Source organism: Podarcis vaucheri, assembly GCF_965113315.1.
Source record: "Podarcis vaucheri genome assembly, chromosome: 11".
Taxonomy (NCBI): Eukaryota; Metazoa; Chordata; class Lepidosauria; order Squamata; family Lacertidae; genus Podarcis; species Podarcis vaucheri.
In genome coordinates, this window is record NC_138749.1 from 56,237,297 (window position 1) to 56,256,028 (window position 18,732).

Here is an 18,732-nt window from a genome sequence, read left to right on the forward strand (position 1 = left end):
CCTGGGTGTGGCTGCCAAAAGTCCTTTCCCCATGTCTCAAGTGTAACTTTACAGTATGCAGATCTTCTCCAGAAGATGTTGAGCCCCTTTCCTGAGCTGCAAAGCAGCAGTGGATAACTGCAGGCCTAGGACCCAAATGCTGCTTCCCATGCCTTTGGGACTCCACCCAAGCAACACTTCTCCATAGGCCACGGCCTCGCCAACCCTGCTCTGCTCTCTTCCTGAGGGCTTTTGCCTGGCCGACACATATCCTTAAACTATGATGATGCCTTTTGCTTGCACGGATGAGGATGGGTTGGGTAGGGCATGCAAAAACTTCAGATTGTGTAGCCAGAATATCTCTACAAAGGTAAGAAACCGCCTAGTTGCTCTGCCCACTTCTGTCTCTATCCCTGCCTACTTCTGTGCATGCCCCCTGGATGAAAAGGTGGGAAATAAATGCAAAATAATAATGCTGCCATAGGTTCTCCATTGCTGCTGCCAAGGTTTATAAAGGAAGGAAGAGTTTTATCTGGGCTTGTCTCTGTGTGTCTTACCGAGGCTACGTGTTTTGAACTTGAAAGGCGAAAGGGTCCACTCTCAATGTGGCCCCCACTTGCTTCCTGCGCACTCCAGTGTGGTGTAGCCAGTGTGGTGTAGTGGTTAAGAGCGGAGGACTCGTAATCTGGTGAACCGGGTTCGATTCCCTGCTCCTCCACATGCAGCTGCTGGGGGACCTTGGGCTAGTCACACGTCTTTGAAGTCTCTCAGCCCCACTCACCTCACAGAGTGTTTGTTGTGGAGGAGGAAGGGAAAGGAGAATGTTGGCCGCTTTGAGACTCCTTCGGGTAGTGATAAAGTGGGATATCAAATCCAAACTCTCCTTCTTCTCCTCCTGTTGGTGCTCGAGTCCTGTGATGATTGGCCATTTACAAGGTCAGCTCCACATCTGGAAAATCACGGGCTTTCATAACATGTCTCCCTGGGTGCGGTATGGAAACCACATCAGAAGTGTGAACCAGTTTCCCCTTTAAAACTATTAAAAGAGCTTGGAGGCGTCACATGACCGGCACAACACTAAAATTCTAAACTGCCCAATGGGGTGTTTCTCTTTTAAAGGCTGGAAGGTTTCAAGCACGATAGTGGGTACATTTAAAAGGTTGCAGCCAGTGTGTGTGTGTACATGTATGTACAATTCAAACTGACAAGGTCAAAACAGCTGCCCTAGATGATAGAGTGACATATCAGGAGTGCTGGGATCAGATAATCAACAGGATATGGGGTGCCTTGAATAAGCATCAGGTATGTTTTTGTGGGGGACGCAGGTGGCGCTGTGGTCTAAACCACAGAGCCTAGGGCTTGCCGATCAGAAGGTTGGTGGTTCGAATCCCCGCGACAGGGTGAGCTCCTGCCCACCTAGCAGTTCAAAAGCACGTCAAGTGCAAGTAGATAAATAGGTACCGGTCTGGCGGGAAGGTAAACGGCATTTCCATGTGCTGCTCTGGTTCGCCAGAAGCTGCTTAGTCATGCTGGCCACATGACCAGGAAGCTGTACGCCGGCTCCCTTGGCCAATAAAGCGAGATGAGCGCTGCAACCCCAGAGTCTTCTGCAACTGGACTTAACGCTCCGGGGTCCCTTTACCCTTTACCTTTATGTTGTTGTGGAGCTCAGTGAATCACTGACATTTGAAGAAATGGCAAGGGAGGAATTGCTTTCAACTTGCCCCCTAAAAGGAGAATTTCCCTTTGCCCTCCCCTCCCCTGCTTTTGTATTGGTTCTGGCCTTTGAAAGAAATCTGGCTCAAAACAATGAAAATGGCCATTAGGAAAATTATCAGCCTTTAAGTCACATTTTCATTAGATGCAACTCTATCTTTCTTCAAGGTTTTGTAAATAGTAATTATAGGAGACCCTGTGCAACAGGGTGAGAAACATTTTCCTTCTTATATGCATAGGGTATAGGGTTGCCATATTTCAAAATCCAGACACAAAAAGACCTATTTTGGGGTGGGATGCAAAGTTGTTGAGAATGGGGTTTTTTTGTGTGTTTTTGAGATATTTTAAGGAAATTCGCCAAAATCTAGAATTCCAATATGGGTTGCCATACAGCCAGATTTCCCTGGACATTTCATTGATTTTTGCCCAGACACCTTATTTCCGACAGCCATATTTCAGCTATGTCTGGGAAATTCCAGATGTATGGCAGCCCTATTACACAACTTGCTACTGTTATATTCTGACTCCCAAAAATATTACTCAGTGTTGTTTGCGGTACTTAAATACTAAATACAAAAGGCCCTAAATAAAAATTTCAAAAGTATCCCAATTCTTAAGTCAAAATTGTAATTGCTATATAAAAAAGATCACATCAGTTCTAAAAATTCTCAGTAGTTTACAAAAACGAGTTTGCACTGCTGTACAGTATGACTGTTCCTGTTTAAAGCTTAAGTTATTCTCCAGAGTAAATTGTGCCTTTAGCTTTTGTTGTCACTACAACAGGAATACTTAATTTCTTTCTGACAATGCTTTCCTATACATCCAGCATTTATGAAGCTTCCCTTAGCAAATTGCCCCAAAACATTTTGTTCCCATATAGCATGTATATTAGATCCAATTGTACATTGTTATTATTTAGCATATCTGATAGAATACTTCATAGAAGTTAAGTTTCTCAAAGCAGAGTTTTGTTTTGTTTTTATTTATTAAATATCTATCCCACCCTTCATCCAAAGATCACAGTTCAGTTTACAATTTGGAGTCAGAACTCTGGGTTCTGGGAAGAATATCTTCGGGTGTAGTCATGTAACACTTACCTGGGAGTAAATGCTTTTAGAGGACATGCTATTAGTTCTACTAACTTACTTTTGAGTAGAAAGGCCTGGGATTGTGCTGTTGGTCATTTAATGGATTTTGTCAGCCATTTGAATCTCTTTGCAATTTATTTCCTTTTTTTGTCTAGCTTGGGATGCTAAGACGTTTCTGTACCATGTCGCTGGAGGGAAATCCCCATATGTGGGGATCAAAGGATGTTAACAAAATCACACTTTACATAGTGTGAGCCTTTTGAAAAACAAAAATGTTATTTTCTTCCATCAAAGGAAATATGTATCTCCCCCCTTTTGAAGAGGCTGATGAATTGTGCCTCATGTTAATTGCATGTTCTGAAATTGCTGCTCTTACCTGGTCAACAAGGGACACATTTCTTCTAAAGGACTCCCCAAAGGAAATATGTGGCCGTTGGCACTGAATTTACAATTACTGCCATTTTCAGCAGCAATTAAAGCCATTTTCAATTTGGAAAGGCCTCAGTGTTGCATAATACAAAACGTACAATGGTTCACAAAAGCATGATAGCGCAAACGAGCCATTAATGCACGACATATTCATACGGAAGGAATCCAATTACTACCAGAGTTGTACAGCAAGACTTGTACAGCTACTTTTCATAGAGGATGCTCACTCGGTAGTAGAAAGTAAACACAGTCTGCATGTCCTCCATTGGTCTTCTAACTTTCCCCCCTCAATAGCAGTGGGGGAAAGCTGGTTTCCAGAAATGGTATATGAATTCCTTGGCCTGCGAACATCAAATGTGCTGCATTTCAATGAGTTACATATTAGGGACGTGGGTGGCACTGTGGTCTCCATCACTGAGCCTCTTGGGCTTGCCGATCAGAAGGTCAGTGGTTCAAATTGTGAGCTCCCGTTGCTCTGTCCCAGTTCCAACCTAGAGTCACAGAATCTGTATCTACAGAAAAGCAGACTTCAGCCTGGAAATGTATTTCATGTCGTGCCCCATTAATGCTGCTAGGAATGGGTGATTTTGAAAATGTTGAAGGGGAAGCTGATTTAATAAATATAAAAATTCAGTTCCATAGTAACTGGGTTATTCTATTGTACCCTAGCTAGTTTTTCTCTTAGTTAATACGTTGCAGCCCCAACATTTTGGATTATGTCACTGAGAGAATGGAAAGGCAAAACAAGAGTATATATTCCATATATACAAAACAGGCCATTTCTTATCAGCAGCAGATGCTATAACCAGCTAATGTTTGCTGGATTAACTCTTGAAGTGGGTCTACTGCTGAAAGCTTAGAAGGAAAAGAAACAAAAAAAGAACTGTGCTATGAGAAATGTATTTTCTTAGTCGTTTGAAGTTATTCCTAAGATCATACAGGGAAGTAATAATAATTTTATTATTATTTATATGCTGCCCAGCTGACTGGACTGCGTGAGCCGAACTCTGCGCAGCTTCCAACAAAATATTAAAACACGAAAAACCTCAAACATTAAAAACATCCCTGTACAGGGCTGCCTTCATTAGAAGACCTAATGAAAGATAAGCAGATATATTGAGGTGCAGTCAGGCCACATTCCAGATCTTGTAAGGTATGGTCTGGGTATTAGGGCTTGTTTGGCAGGATACCCCAATGATGTAAGAGGAGACTGTATAAATGAAATTAAATGGCAGGATTTGAACTTGTTAAATTTACAGCAAAGGCAGATATATGATACACCCTCCCAACATCATGATCTGGGGTTACACACTTTGATTACCTGCAGAGACTCGAGATTAAGGGACCAGTGGGAACAGACAGGGTAGGGAATCTGGTTTGAGTAGCTGTCTGTCAGGGATTGGACTCAAGAGGACGAGACGGAAGAGGAGTGGTAGAGATCGCACACACCCTTCTCCTGATGTTGCAGGAGAAGAGTAATGTAGCACTGATTTACAGCAGGGAGTTGAGGGGGTGGAGGAAGGTTATGACTCGAGAGATAGATGAACAAAATAGTTGGGCAGTTTTAGAAGGGGGGTGGGTGGGATTGTGACAGGGCAGCCAGCTGACATGTCACTGGAGAGTATTTCAGACCCCCCCCTTCCCCCAGAACTCGGCGTTCATTAAGGGTACAAGAATAACGGGATCAGAGACTTTTGGCCCCAAGCAGACACTTGGGAGATGTTGCTGTTAGGAATGTGGGAGGTGGAGCCCAGTTTTGAGCAACGCCATTGTTGTTCTTTTGTCTCTCGCTATTAAGATTGAATAAAACTTATTAAAAAGGTCTTAACCTTGTTATCTCTACTCTTGCTGCAACCGGGAAAGGAACAGCTTTCCAGAAGCCTTGATACTAACTTTTGTTGGCTTTTTTCACAGCAAACATAGGGAAGTGGCTGCTTTCAATGTTAGGTATGGAAAGGTAAAGGTAAAGGTATCCCTGAGCGTTAGGTCCAGTCGTGGACGACTCTGGGGTTGTGGTGCTCATCTTGCTTTACTGGATGAGGGAGCCGGTGTACAGCTTCCAGGTCGTGTAGTCAGCATGACTAAGCCACTTCTGGCGAACCAAAGCAGCGCACGGAAAGGCCGTTTACCTTCCTGCCAGAGCGGTACCTATTTATCTACTTGCACTTTGACATGCTTTCGAACTGCTAGGTGGGCAGGAGCAGGGACCAAGCAATGGGAGCTCACCCCGTCACAGGGATTCGAACCACCGACCTTCTGATCAGGAAGCCCTAGGCTCTGTGGTTTAGACCACAGCGCCACCCGCATCCCAAGAGGTATGGAAAGTTAACTACAAATAGTTGTGTGAGTAGGGAATGAACTGCATAGATTCTCCATTCCTGGTGCGGACAATACTGAGCTAGGCAGACCAGTGGTTGACTTGGTACAATATGCCTATTGAAAACTGTGTCACGTGTAGACACAAAGTCAGAAAAGCTAAAGCACAGAATGAACTCAGGCTTGCTAGAGAGGTTAAAAGCAACAAAAAAGGCTTTTATGGGTATGTTCGTAGCAAAAGGAAGAACAAAGAAACAGTGGGGTCACTCAGAGGAGAAGATGGTGAAATGCAAACAGGGGACACAGAAAGGGCTGAACTCCTCAATGCCTTCTTTGCCTCAGTCTTCTCCAATAAAGAAAACAATGCCCGACCTGAAGAATTTGGAGCAAATGATTCAGCAAAGGAAACACAGCCCAGAATAACTAAGGAGATAGTACAAGAATACTTGGCTAGTTTAGATGTATTCAAGTCTCCAGGGCCAGATGAACTGCATCCAAGAGTATTAAAAGAACTGGCAGATGTGATCTCAGAACCACTGGCAGTCATCTTTGAGAATTCCTGGAGAACAGGCGAAGTCCCAGCAGACTGGAGGAGGGCAAATGTTGTCCCTATTTTCAAAAAGGGGGAAAGAGAGGACCCAAATAATTACCGCCCAGTCAGTCTGACATCAATACCAGGGAAGATTCTGGAGCAGATCATTAAGCAAACAGTCTGTGAGCACCTAGAAAGGAATGCTGTGATCACCAATAGTCAGCATGGATTTCTGAAAAATAAGTCATGTCAGACTAACCTGATCTCGTTTTTTGACAGAATTACAAGCCTGGTAGATGAAGGGAACGCAGTGGATGTAGCCTACCTTGATTTCAGCAAGGCATTTGACAAGGTGCCCCATGATATTCTTGTAAAGAAGCTGGTAAAATGCAGTCTTGACTGCGCTACCACTCAGTGGATTTGTAACTGGCAGGAGTCCTCTGATGGTGTTTCCTGCTTGGCGGGGTGTTGGACTCGATGGCCCTTGTGGTCTCTTCCAACTCTATGATTCTATTATCTATGATTCTTCCTTTATCCTTCGTGGGCAAATCAATGTCTTTCCGAGGATTGCAAAATAAACACGCAACCACTGTTGAAAATACAAAGAAAGACACACAGGTATTCTCTAATCACACTATAAATAGATGGTGAGTGTTTTCATTGCCTGAAAAGGCTGCTGGTTGGTAGTGGCCAAGACATGTTTGTTAGTTGTCTAATACACAGTGCCATCTTGGTATCAAGTTAAAGCTAATTTGCTCCCTTGACAGAAGATCAGGGACTCTGTATAAATAGAGGCATGGCGACAAACCTCAGAGCACCTTACAGACAAGTAAATAAATACATCTGAAGAAGTAAATACACATAGGCTATGTTGCTGTGACCAAAAGAGATGTATCTCCAAAATGTAGCAACCTCTTTGACATTTTCTCAATGAACTCTTTAATAACTGTTTACACATGTAGTTCTCTGCATATATCATGCAGTTCTCTATGAATTGTGCATGGTTTCTGGTCGAGTCGCAGAGGCCCAACACTGGCAACAGCAAGGGAGGTTTTCACTGCAGCTAGTGCGCTATTGGGAAGTTTGCAAAACGCTGACTACAAATGTACATTTATATGACCTTCTCTCTGTTACTGCAATGCCCATTTGTGAACTATAGCTTCCATCACCCCTGCTCAAAAATCTGCGCCACTAAAGTTGGTACAGTGGTACCTCAGGTACTTAATTCGTTCTGGAGGTCCATTCTTAACCTGAAACCATTCTAAACCTGAAGTACCACTTTAGCTAATGAGGCCTCCCACTGCCGCTGTGCCGCTGGCACGCGATTTCTGCAAAATTCTTAACCTGAGGTACTACTTCCGAGTTAGCGGAGTTTGTAACCCAAAGTGTTTGTAACCCAAGGCGTTTGCAACCCAAGGTACCACTATATTTGCTTATATCACACTGAACTGCCATAACATTTGTCAAGTATAACTTGGATGTAGCTGTTACACATTACCATCCCAGGAAGTAGAGACTGTGGTAAAATCATCAAGTGGTAAACCCATATTGTGTCCTTAATGGAAAACCCTGAACTGGGTTTGAATGATTTAGAACGAAGATCTGAAACAAAAAGTTGGAGTCTTGCTCCTGTTCAGAGGACGCCATTCCATTCAGCACCGCTAGCCATCCAGCATTCCGTGTCTACTGAGCATGCTCAGTCCTCACTGAGCTGAGTTCCCGTCCCCCAATATGCTTCTCTACTTCTGCAAATCTTGAGGTTCCTCTGAGCTTGTTCTGTCTTGCATTCAGATGATGCTGTTTTAACTACGCATGTAATGAGGACTACTTTTTGGCATATAGGATACTGCTTTGAAAGTTTGACAGCAAAGCTGATTAAGACCAAAAAGCATTGTGTGTCAACAGGAAAGATGGTCAAAGACTAGAGCTGCCTCGAAGTTGAAGTGCTGTGGTAACGATGGCTTTATGTAAAACGCCATTCAGGTTTACACTCCACCCAGAAGGCTATGTGAACACCAATATATGCCCAGAGCTCTTGAGGGGGCAAGCTGTCCTTTCATTCCAAGATATAGCTCCAACTGCACAAAAGGAATGAGTGGAGATCTGCTTCTCCCAGTCAATCCATGGGAGAAGCTCTTGTAGCTTTGAGCTTCGCATTAGAGCTCCACATCTGAAATACATCAGTGCTTCAGGATGCAAATTTGCAAGGTTATTTCCCAAACAATACCTTCTTTATCTGTTACTGCACCCAAGCAAGTTATTCTTTATTAAACACCTTCAGCATATCAGGTAGTAGGTAATTAAGTAAAGATAACATTCTCAGCCTAATAGGCTCCTGAGGTGGCTTAACAACCAATTAACAACCATATAAATACTACCACTGTTAAGATTAAGTGCAGACTCTACAATCCCCAACAGCTAGGAACTGAAGCTGTAATTCTAGCACACTTACGAAGGAGTAAACCTCATTGAACACAGTAGAACTGAATTCTGAGTTAAACATCTAACACTGTGCATTTGCTTCTGCCTTAACCTTCCAGGATTTGTCATGAGGCCCCAGGGTTTCCCAAGCTCCTTTCTTGAGCTTAGATTTCCCTTACTGGCCTCAAAGAAGTAAAGCAGGCATAGGCAAACTCTGGCCTTCCAGATGTTTGGGACTACAATTCCCATAATCCCTTACCATTGGTCCTGTTTGCTAGGGATGATGGGAACTGTAGTCCCAGATATCTAGAGGGCTAGAGTTTACTGTCATTGTTAATGTTAACCAGGACTCTGTTTTTATCTGGATTTGAAACCAGTTTCAAACGCTGGTTCCAAAATTTAGTTTGTCTACAACTGACCGGGCACACTGAAAAATATTGATTTCTAACATGTTCATGTTTCAGTAGCAGCCAGTGTGCTGGAGTAGAGCTTTGGATCCGGTGTTATTGCCTGAGGCAAAATGGGAAGGTGCTGTCTCACTTTCTGGGGTCTCAGAAAAGTTGTGTGAGGCCTTTGAGTGGAGGCACCCCTTAGATTTTGCCGACATGAGACAGCTGCCTCAGTCTGCCTCATGGATGGGACAGCCCTGTGTGTCACCGTAGCTCACCTGGATGGGGAAATGACAGGGCAGAACCACAGCCAATCTGGGATTCCCATTGGACGTACTCGTGGCTTTGAATAGTGAGGAGACAATAGCGAATGTTGGTTGGAAATAAAGAAACGGGTTGTTGGAAGTTTTTGATTGAGGTAGGTCCTTTGGCTGTCCATCATGTAAGTTGCACTGTGCTAAAGAGAACCAGAATAAAAGTATCTGTAAGTAAGTTTCAATCATTTGAACTGCTTTCAAAAATGGAAATTAAAATAATTCTGGGTATTGCAGCTCACCCCCCATTAACCCTTCACAAACTACAGTGCCTAGACTTCTTTGAAGAAAAGAAGGCACTTTCAATGTGCTTTACAGGTAAACACAGCCTTTGGCTTAACGTCTAGCCCGAGGAAGAATTCTCATGAACTCGACAACTTGTCCACGACTCTCTGCGTTATTGCGCAACTGTCGCTTGTCGGTGTAAGCCGGCAGAGCAGGATTTTATAACTCCTTCCCCAAATCCCCTCCTTTTTCTTTTTCTTTTTGCAGGACTCTGCGAGCGATCGTGCCTTTCTCTCGCCTGCCGGCTTGACGCTTCTCCGACCTGCGCAAGGACCAGCTGAGCAGACCTGTTGCTTCGCCTCCTGCGCGAAGAAACCCGCCCCCTTGCGCAATCGGATCTCGGGATGCTCAGAGAAGGAGCTTTCCAACCTCGCCGGGCTCGGGAGGGCTATTTTTAGCGAGCTCATCCATTTATATCCGCGGCAAACAAAGGCATCGACCTTAAGACGCTCCACGGCTTGGATAACCCAGAGCCCCTGCAGTCCTCTCGCCTGACGCTGCCTCTCCAAAGCCACGCGCAAAATCGTTTCTCTCCCGGACGTTTGGGGTCGCGTTGCGCCTTCATCCCGCTTCCTCCTCCTTAGGATCTTCGGCTTTCTGGAGGGGAAAAAAGCCCATTCGGGAGCTCAGGAAAGTAGGGTATATGCCACCACCCTCTCCATTTGGTTCCTCGCTGCTGATTTCCCTCTGAAGCAGAAACATTCGCTCCATCCAAACTTTGGAGACGCCGCGCGCGGCGGATCGTATTAGAAATTCAGATCCCCGCTAGCACGTGGCTTCCCTCCCCCCCGGGGGGGGGCACTCAATTTGGGAGATCGGCAGCCGGGGAAAAAGGATCCCCAACCAACCACCACTCCCGGATCTTCGTCGCGCCGGTGAGAAAGAATGGTGGACATTTTCACTGGGCATTTCCTGGTGAACCGGGACGGCCAAGCCGTGGATCCCGAGCAAGCGCTGCAGAACAAGATCGTGGGCTTGTACTTCTCGGCCGCCTGGTGCTCCCTGTGCCGGGATTTCACGCCGATCCTGTGCGACTTCTACAGCGAGTTGGTGGAGGACGCGCCCTCGCCGGCGCCCTTCGAGATCGTGTTCGTCTCGTCGGACCGCAGCCGCGAAGAGATGGTGAATTACATGCAGAACATGCACGGGGAATGGCTGGCGGTGCCTTTCCAAGACACCTTTAAGCAGTGAGTAGGAGAAGGGAGTGGCTTGCGGGTGGAACACGTGTGTGGGAATGCAGAAGCCCGCGCAGAGGAGTTTGAGGAAGAGGAAGACCTCGCTCCCTCCCCCGCGTATGTAGATCTGCTTCCCCTCCGCCCACTCAATGGTTAAGCCTCGCCTCCTAATTCCAGGTGTGTGCAGGAATGGGGGAGGACATCCTCCGGTGCTGCCAGGTAGGGTCAAAGCCCTGTTTAGCGTTTATAGAGGTGCCTATTGCCCTATATATGGTCCCTATAATTTATAGAGGTGCCTATGGTCCTAATATATGGTCCCTGTAAGGGACGCGGGTGGCGCTGTGGGTTAAACCACAGAGCCTAGGACTTGCCGATCAGAAGGTCAGTGGTTCGAATCCCCGTGACGGGGGAAGCGCCCGTTGCTCGGTCCCTGCTCCTGCCAACCTAGCAGTTCAAAAGCACATCAAAGTCCAAGTAGATAAATAGGTACCGCTCCGGCGGAAAGGTAAACAGCGTTTCCGTGTGCTGCTCTGGTTCACCAGAAGCAGCTTAGTCATGCTGGCCACATGACCTGGAAGCTGTCTGCAGACAAACGCCAGCTCCCTCGGCCTATAGAGCGAGATGAGCGCGCAACCCCAGAGTCGGTCACAAGTGGACCTAACGGTCAGGGGTCCCTTTACCTATGGTCCTTTACTGGTTTCATGTCATAAAAATTGTACACTGCTTTATTGTAAAACAAAGCAAAAACTCACAAAGCGGTATACACACACACACACACACACACACAAAATGCTACAACAATAAAATTAACAAGAACAATAAGACGTTCAAAAGTTAAAATAGCAATAAGCGAAAAACGGATTGTATCAACTTTCTAAATATCTGGGGAGGCCTGTAGGAACAAAAATGTTTTTAACAGGTGCAGAAAAGAGTACAGCAAAGACGACTTCTTTTTTGGCGATCCCTTGTAGCCAAGTAAGATTGTCTTCCATGAACACTGTCTTAACATTGAGTCTGCAAGTGACTGTGGAGGCCAATTCTGGATCCACACGTCCTTCCACAGTGGGAACATAGGTTTCCAGGTGGGAGTTGATCACGGTGAGGATTTGCCAAGTGTGCCTTCCTTTTAGCACGTTTCTCCCTTTCGTCCTGAGTCTGAGCGTCTTCAGAGCCCATGACACCTTTGGTAAAGGCTGTTCTCCAACTGGAGTGCTTACAGGCCAGTGTTTCCCAACTGTGTTTATACTACATTTTTAAAAGATTTGCCTAGAGAGAGTCTTTGAACCTCTTTTGTTGACCACCAGTATTATGCTTTCCATTTTTAAGTTCAGAATATTTGCTTTGGAAGACGATAATCAGGCATCCGCACAACATGACCAGTCCAACGAAGTTGATGTTGAAGAATCATTGCTTCAACACTGGTGATCTTTGCTTCTTCCAGTACACTGGCATTAGTTCGTCTTTCTCCCCAAGTGATATGTAAAAATTTTCGCATCAATAGGCAGGGAATTCCAAAGTTTCAGTGCTGGCAAGTGCTGCCCTTACAAATTTGAAAGGGGTGCTCTGTGGCCTTTCTATCAGTTCTGCCCATTTGTCAAGGTTTTTAACAACTTGCACCTGTTGGTTTGAGACAGGCATGGGGAGGGGACAAGTCTGTGGCCCTCCAGATGTTGCTGGACTATGACTCCCATCATCCCTGGCCACGCCAGCAGGGACTGAGTTGGAATAGAGGGGAGGGAAGGTGCTCTGGTAAAGAACAATATTTGCAAGTAGAAGGACTGCAGAGGATCCTCACCTGAGACCTTGGAGATCCACTGCCCAGTAACCCAAGTGAGATGGCCTGCTATCCTTGCATATATTTTGAGCAGCCACAATTCTTTTACCCTGTGCCAGGAAATCTCGTTGCTGGACTTGGTCACCATATATTGAATCTCTGTGTGTAAACTTGCTCTTTTCCGAAATCTCCCATTTTGAATTGACACTTTGGTTTAAGCAGGTTTGTCTGCAGCACCTGAACCCATCCTTCCTTGAAGTAGCAGCATACAAGGGGCTGTTTCCTTTTACTGTCACAACAGTCCCTTGAAGTACTTTAAGAGAAACTGCTCTCAGGTGAATCATAGAAGGGAACCTGAAGGTCTAGCTGTTCCTGACTCAGCCTATTTCGCTACACTAATTCAACTCAACCTACCCACAACTTTAGCCCAATTCACTCCCACCAACCACCCAACTCCCAATGAACTCCTCCAATGAATTCCCCCAGAGCTGGTTTTATAGTCCCTCTGACTCCACCCCCTTGGGTCCTGATTGGGTAACCTGTTTAACTGTTTCACCTCCAGCACTCTCATGTTAACATCACACTGACATCCAAAAACATGACATCCATTCACGTTTGTGCCCTGGCTTCAATCCACAAATATCCACTGGCTTCTGTTGACTGTCTTCCAAAGGTGAACTTCCATCGGCCGACATCCACAAACATCAGTCTGCTTTAGCCTTGTAGCCTCCACTGACTTCTGAATCCAAAAGCCACTGGCTTCCATCCACCAACATCTGCCAGCTTCTCTTAGGTCCATCATGAGATGTCCACCAGCTTCCAACCACAGATACCAGCAGCCTTCAAGCAAGCAAACTTGCCTTATTATCACTCCCTAGCATCCCACCGTCAGCGGATTGCCTCCTTCCATTCACCAGTTTGCCTCCTCCAAGTGGAAGAAACCTGGGCAGTGCTGAATGTCACATCCATTGCCAGGTGTGTCCTGCTAAAAACAGAAAAGGGCTTTCCCCTTGGCCTGCCTTTATATCCACTCAGTTGCCAAGTGCCTTTGTGACATCACAAGAAACCCACAGCCAATGGCAACGGCTGGGAAGGCATCTTCATTGCTTTGAGTCTCACAATGGCGGGTGGACCTGTCAGTGATTATGTGCTTGTTTACTCAGGAAGCAGGTGGCGCTGTGGTCTAAACCACCAAGCCTTTTGGGCTTCCCAGTAAGAAGGTTGGCAGTTCGAATCCGCACAACAAGGTGAGCTGCTGTTGCTCTGTCTCAGCTCCTGCCAACCTAGCAGTTTGAAAGCACGCCAGTGCAAGTAGATAAATAGGTACCACTGTGGTGGTAAGGTAAACAGCGTTTCCGTGTGTTCTGGTTTCCATCTGAAGCAGTTTAGTCATGCTGGCCACATGACCTGGAAAGCTGTCTGTGGACAAACGCCAGCTCCCTCGGCCTGAAAGCGAGATGAGCGCTGCAACCTCATAGTTGCCTTTGACTGGACTTAACTGGCCGGGGGTCCTTTACCTTTACCTTAGCTGGATACCCCTGGTGCATTAGAAACCCAAGTGACCTTGGTGGTTGGGAGTGCTTTTTACCAGCTTCATCTAGTACATCGGCCATGTCTGTATCCAGATGGGGATAACTTGGCCACTGTATTCTATGGACTAGGAGCCTCAAAACGGATTATTGCAACACACTTTATGCGGGTTGTTGTGTCCTGTAGCACCAGCAGCTAGACTTCTGGCAGGGTCAGATGGCCAAGAGCATGTGATACCTCTGCTAAAACATTGGCATTGGCTGCCCAAATGCCACACAAGGCTCTTGTGTTGATATACAAAGCCCAAAACAACTTGGGTCTATGATCCCTTAAGGAGCCATTATATCCCAGCTCAATCATGGATATCATCTGACAGAGGCATGTTAGTTGTCCCTCATACAGTCTTCTATGGCACCTGGCATCTCCACCACCTAGGGATAATTGGATCTGGACTGTTTTCTTTTTTAAAAAATATATTTTTATTATTTTCTTTCTCAAACAATATTTTCAACAATGCAATAACAAACATAAAGCTTTCTGCTCTGCTGAGCATGCGAATTCCCTCCTTCCCTTTGGCAGGTTTTCCGCTTTCAAGTCCTGTCTCGCATTTTCGTTCTTTCACTTCTATTATCCACATTGAAGGATTTATTTCAGTCCTGCTAGTGTCTTCAGATTTTGCAGTTATGATTCAAATATAGAATAAATTTACTCCAGTCCCTTTGAAATTTTTGATTGTCCTGGTCCTGAATCCTGCAGGTCAGTCTGGCCAATTCTGCAAAGTCTGTCATCTTCGCCTGCCACTCTGCAATCATAGGTACTTCCTGTAGCTTCCACTTTGTGGCCATTAAAGTTCTCACTGCTGCTGTGGCGTACATAAATAGTCATTGATGTATCTTCATAATTTGCTCTCCCATCAAACCTAGCAAAATTGTTTCCAGTTTTTGTTTTTGTTTTTTTGAGAAAGGTATATCTAAACATCTTTTTTAGTTCATTATAGATCAATTCCCAAAATGTTTTTACTTTATCATACGTCCACCACATATGATAAAAGTCTCCGTCTGATTCTTTGCATTTCCAGCATGTTTTGACTCTCATTCTATACATCTGGGGATAATTGGATCTGGACTGGTTTCATTCACTAATATTCTGTAGAATTCTATCAGCTATATTTTATCTGTACGATTGGAACAGATTTCAGGAACCAAAAACGCTTTTTTTTGCAGCCTGAGCAGTCACCATTAAGAAAAAGAGGCTGGAATAGAATATATGTGTGGACTGTCCATTTCTTCTTTTCTTTTCTTCTTCTTTAACATTTCTGCTTTTCTGCTATAACTTCCCACAGCTCTTGACCTAGCTCAAGGTCGTCATCTGAACTAGCCAGATGTTCAACTGAGAATCAACCACAGAATCAATCATTTGAAAAATCAGACTTTAGAGCTGTCTTCCCTCCAAATGGCATCTAGACATTCCATTTTGGTGACTGCAACCTTGGGTTAAGGAGCCATTTGGTGCCTAGTTTACATATCTGGGTTTCCAACACTGCCCTCATGTTACATGTTACGGAGGCCTAACTGGTCCCAACTACAAATTGGGTGTAATCTTAGGCTGTGAAACAATCTTCCAGCAGAGATTCAGCAGGCAGATGTGTATAAGTACTTTTATAAACAAATAAATTAAATAAAGAATTCCTGAACTTGCTTCATCCCCCAGTTTGTCTGTATAATCCAGAGGCCATCCGGAGATTTAAGCAAATCCACAGCATCGGGATAAGCGCTGTAGTATTCATTCTCTCTCTCTCTCTCTCTCTCTCTCTCTCTCTCCTTTGGTTTGACTCTTTGTCTTCAGATAAATGAGCATGTAAACAGCATGCAACATTATCTCTGATGGATGCAGCCCATTGTTTTGCACCACCCAATCACTTTGAATGTGCCAAAGTCTCAATGAGATGACTCTACTGACTGACTTTGCATGGTGCAGCGCATGTTTACCCAGAGGAGGAGTCTGGCTGTTTTCAAAACAATAATGCGTAAATCATTTCTCGCACTCCATACTCCTGTAATTGGGTTGGGAAACTGCATGGATGGAATCTAAATTATTCTGAGCTTGAAAACCCAACACCCAAAAAGCCCCTAATTTAAGGGGGGGAAATTATGCTCTTACAAGCTCACTCATACAAGCTCGATCATGCTCCAAAAAACATGGAAATGTTTAGTTAAGGCTTCTGCAGTCATTTTGGTTTCAGTGCTATGCACCTGGCAACAAGCTCTGCCAAATGTAGTGGAAGTGAGTTCTGTACAGTGGTGCCCTGAAAGACGAATGCCTCACAAGACGGAAAACTCGCTAGATGAAAGAGTTTTCCGTTTTGGAGGTGCTTCGCAAAACGAATCTCCTATGGGCTTGCTTTGCAAGACGAAAATGTCTTGCGAGTTCCTGCGGTTTTTTCCCCTTTTCCCTCCCTTTTTCTAAGCCGCTAAGCCGTTTATCAGCTGATCCGATAAGCTGATAAGCCGCTAATATAGCGCTAATAGCGCTAATCCTCTAATCCGTCAATGGGCTTGCTTCGCAAGACGAAAAAACCGCTAGACGAAGAGAATCACGGAACGGATTCTTTTCATCTTGCGAGGCACCACTATATAAGTATTCATGGGAGTGTGATATTAATGTAACATCTCGTTCTGGTTTGAAGAGTGCTTGAAATTTTTCAGAATATTGTCTGTGTGTGTTATAGAAAACGCTTCTGTTATTTGAATTAGCACTTTAAACCAGGTGACTTTTTAAAGAGACTTACAATAAATTGTGTGGTTGTTTTTTAAATAACAACCCTATTACAATTCTTTTAACCAACTTTAAGTAAAAATAGATATTCAATCACGCTTAATCCACTCTATTTTCTCTTGCACTTTACACCCGTGTGTTCCTCTTTTCCTGCCCCCTCTTTTTCTTTGCAGTGAGCTGAAGAAGAGATACAACATCACAGCCATTCCTAAACTTGTGATTGTTAAACAAACTGGAGAAGTCATCACCGATAAAGGAAGGAAACAGATAAGGGAACGGGGACTCAACTGCTTCCGAAACTGGCTGGAAGGGGCAGACATCTTTCAGAATTTCTGCAGCTGAACCAGTGGTGGGAATTTCATACAAAGATAGCTTAGCTAAATCCTTTGTGTAATTGGAATTCCCACCTTCACAACTAGGCCAAGCAGAGAAATGGCTTTTTCTTCGGATGGTATCTAACCAAATTATACCCAATTCAGACCCATTGAAATGAATGGACGCGACTAACTGTGGTCCATTGCTTTCAATGGATCTACTCTGAGTACAACTTAGTTGGATACCCACCTTTGTTTGAACGTCGTTTTGCTTTATTTAAAATTCTGTGTGACTGGAAGAATTAAGCATAGCTGGGTCCAATGTACTCTTCCATCTCTTTTGTATTATTTATGCTTTTATTACATAGAACATAACCAAAGCTGAAGAATTTGGTAAAGGCTAGCTTTATCTAGGAAAGAGGATTTTGGCAGTTAGAAAGAGTGCCCTCTCCAATCTATGCAAGCCTGTTATTTTTTACAAAGGTAAAAACTCTACAGGGAAAACTATATTTCTTGGCAAGAAGACTTTTTTGGAGTATTGGTTTATAATTTATATTACTAAAATAAGAGAGTATTTGCTTTAATAAATCCATTTATAGCTTACTTGATTCCTTTACTGCGTACCAAATTGAAAACAAAAACTCGATGGCCTGTTATCTAATGCTTCTCTTGCTACTAGTTCATGCTTTCTTCTCTCTAGTAATATATTTCCCTCTGGAGTTTTTTGGGTTGCTTCTTATTCCACCCTGATCTCTTCACTGCTAACAGGTGTTGGCCTTGCAAATGCTATACAACTTGTGAATCACCGAGCCAATCACAGCCCACCAGTCATGGATGGCAGCCTGTCATGAGCTTGATAAACCTCTCTATTTTTGCTCAGTTGTGCGGGCGCCGTCAAGAGAAGAAGATGCAACCTCTGTGCTTACAGAGCAGGCTTCCTCAACCTCAGCCCTCCAGGTGTTTGGAGACTAAAATTTCCATCATCCCTGACCACTGCTCCTGCTAGCTAGGGATCATGGGAGTTGTAGGCCAAAAACATCTGGAGGGCCGAGGTTGAGGAAGCCTGTTGTAGAGTCTTCACATCCACTGGAGACAAGAGAGAGAGCCACTTTGGCCAGTCTAAGAGATCAGGGAGATGAATATGGAAGAGGCACTCATTACGGTCCATGGATGATGGTCTAGGGCAGGGTTATCCAACTTGGTGCCTTTCAGCTGTTGTTGAACTGCCATTCCCAGCAGCCCCAGACAGCATGGTTGATGGGGAGAGACAATGCAAGCTGTACTGTGGCAACGTCTGGAGGGTGTGACATTGGCCACCCCAGTCAGGTGACTTGATTCTTGCTCTGTGTGAGAGAGATTCCGGATTAAATTCCCGGATAAGCCCAGGGAAGAAGAAGAAGAGTTTGGATTTGATATCCTGCTTAATCACTACCCGAACGAGTCTCAAAGTGGCTAGCATTCTCCTTTCCCTTTCTCCCCCTCAACAAACACCGTGAGGTGAGTGGGACTGAGAGACTTCAAAGAAGTGTGGCTAGCCCAAGGTCACCCAGCAGCTGCAGGTGGAGGAGTGGAGATGTGTACCTGGTTCACCAGATTACGAGTCGACCGCTCTTAACCACTACACCACACTGGCGTAGGGAAAAGAGGGGCTGCAGCTTTAGGGTTGAGGGGGGCATTGTTCAGTGATTTTGCATG

General features: G+C 44.8%; 1 protein-coding gene across 1 annotated transcript; it reads left to right on the top strand.

Annotated features, from left to right (window-relative positions):
* Positions 1–876: 876 nt before the first annotated feature.
* Positions 877–17,640, top strand: NXNL2 (nucleoredoxin like 2). The gene is made up of 3 exons (XM_082241687.1): positions 877–1,281; positions 9,677–10,656; positions 16,897–17,640. Exons 2-3 carry the CDS (start codon positions 10,355–10,357, stop codon positions 17,063–17,065), a joined length of 471 nt encoding a protein of 156 aa, XP_082097813.1. The 5' UTR covers positions 877–1,281; positions 9,677–10,354; the 3' UTR covers positions 17,066–17,640.
* The last annotated feature ends 1,092 nt before the right edge of the window (positions 17,641–18,732 follow it).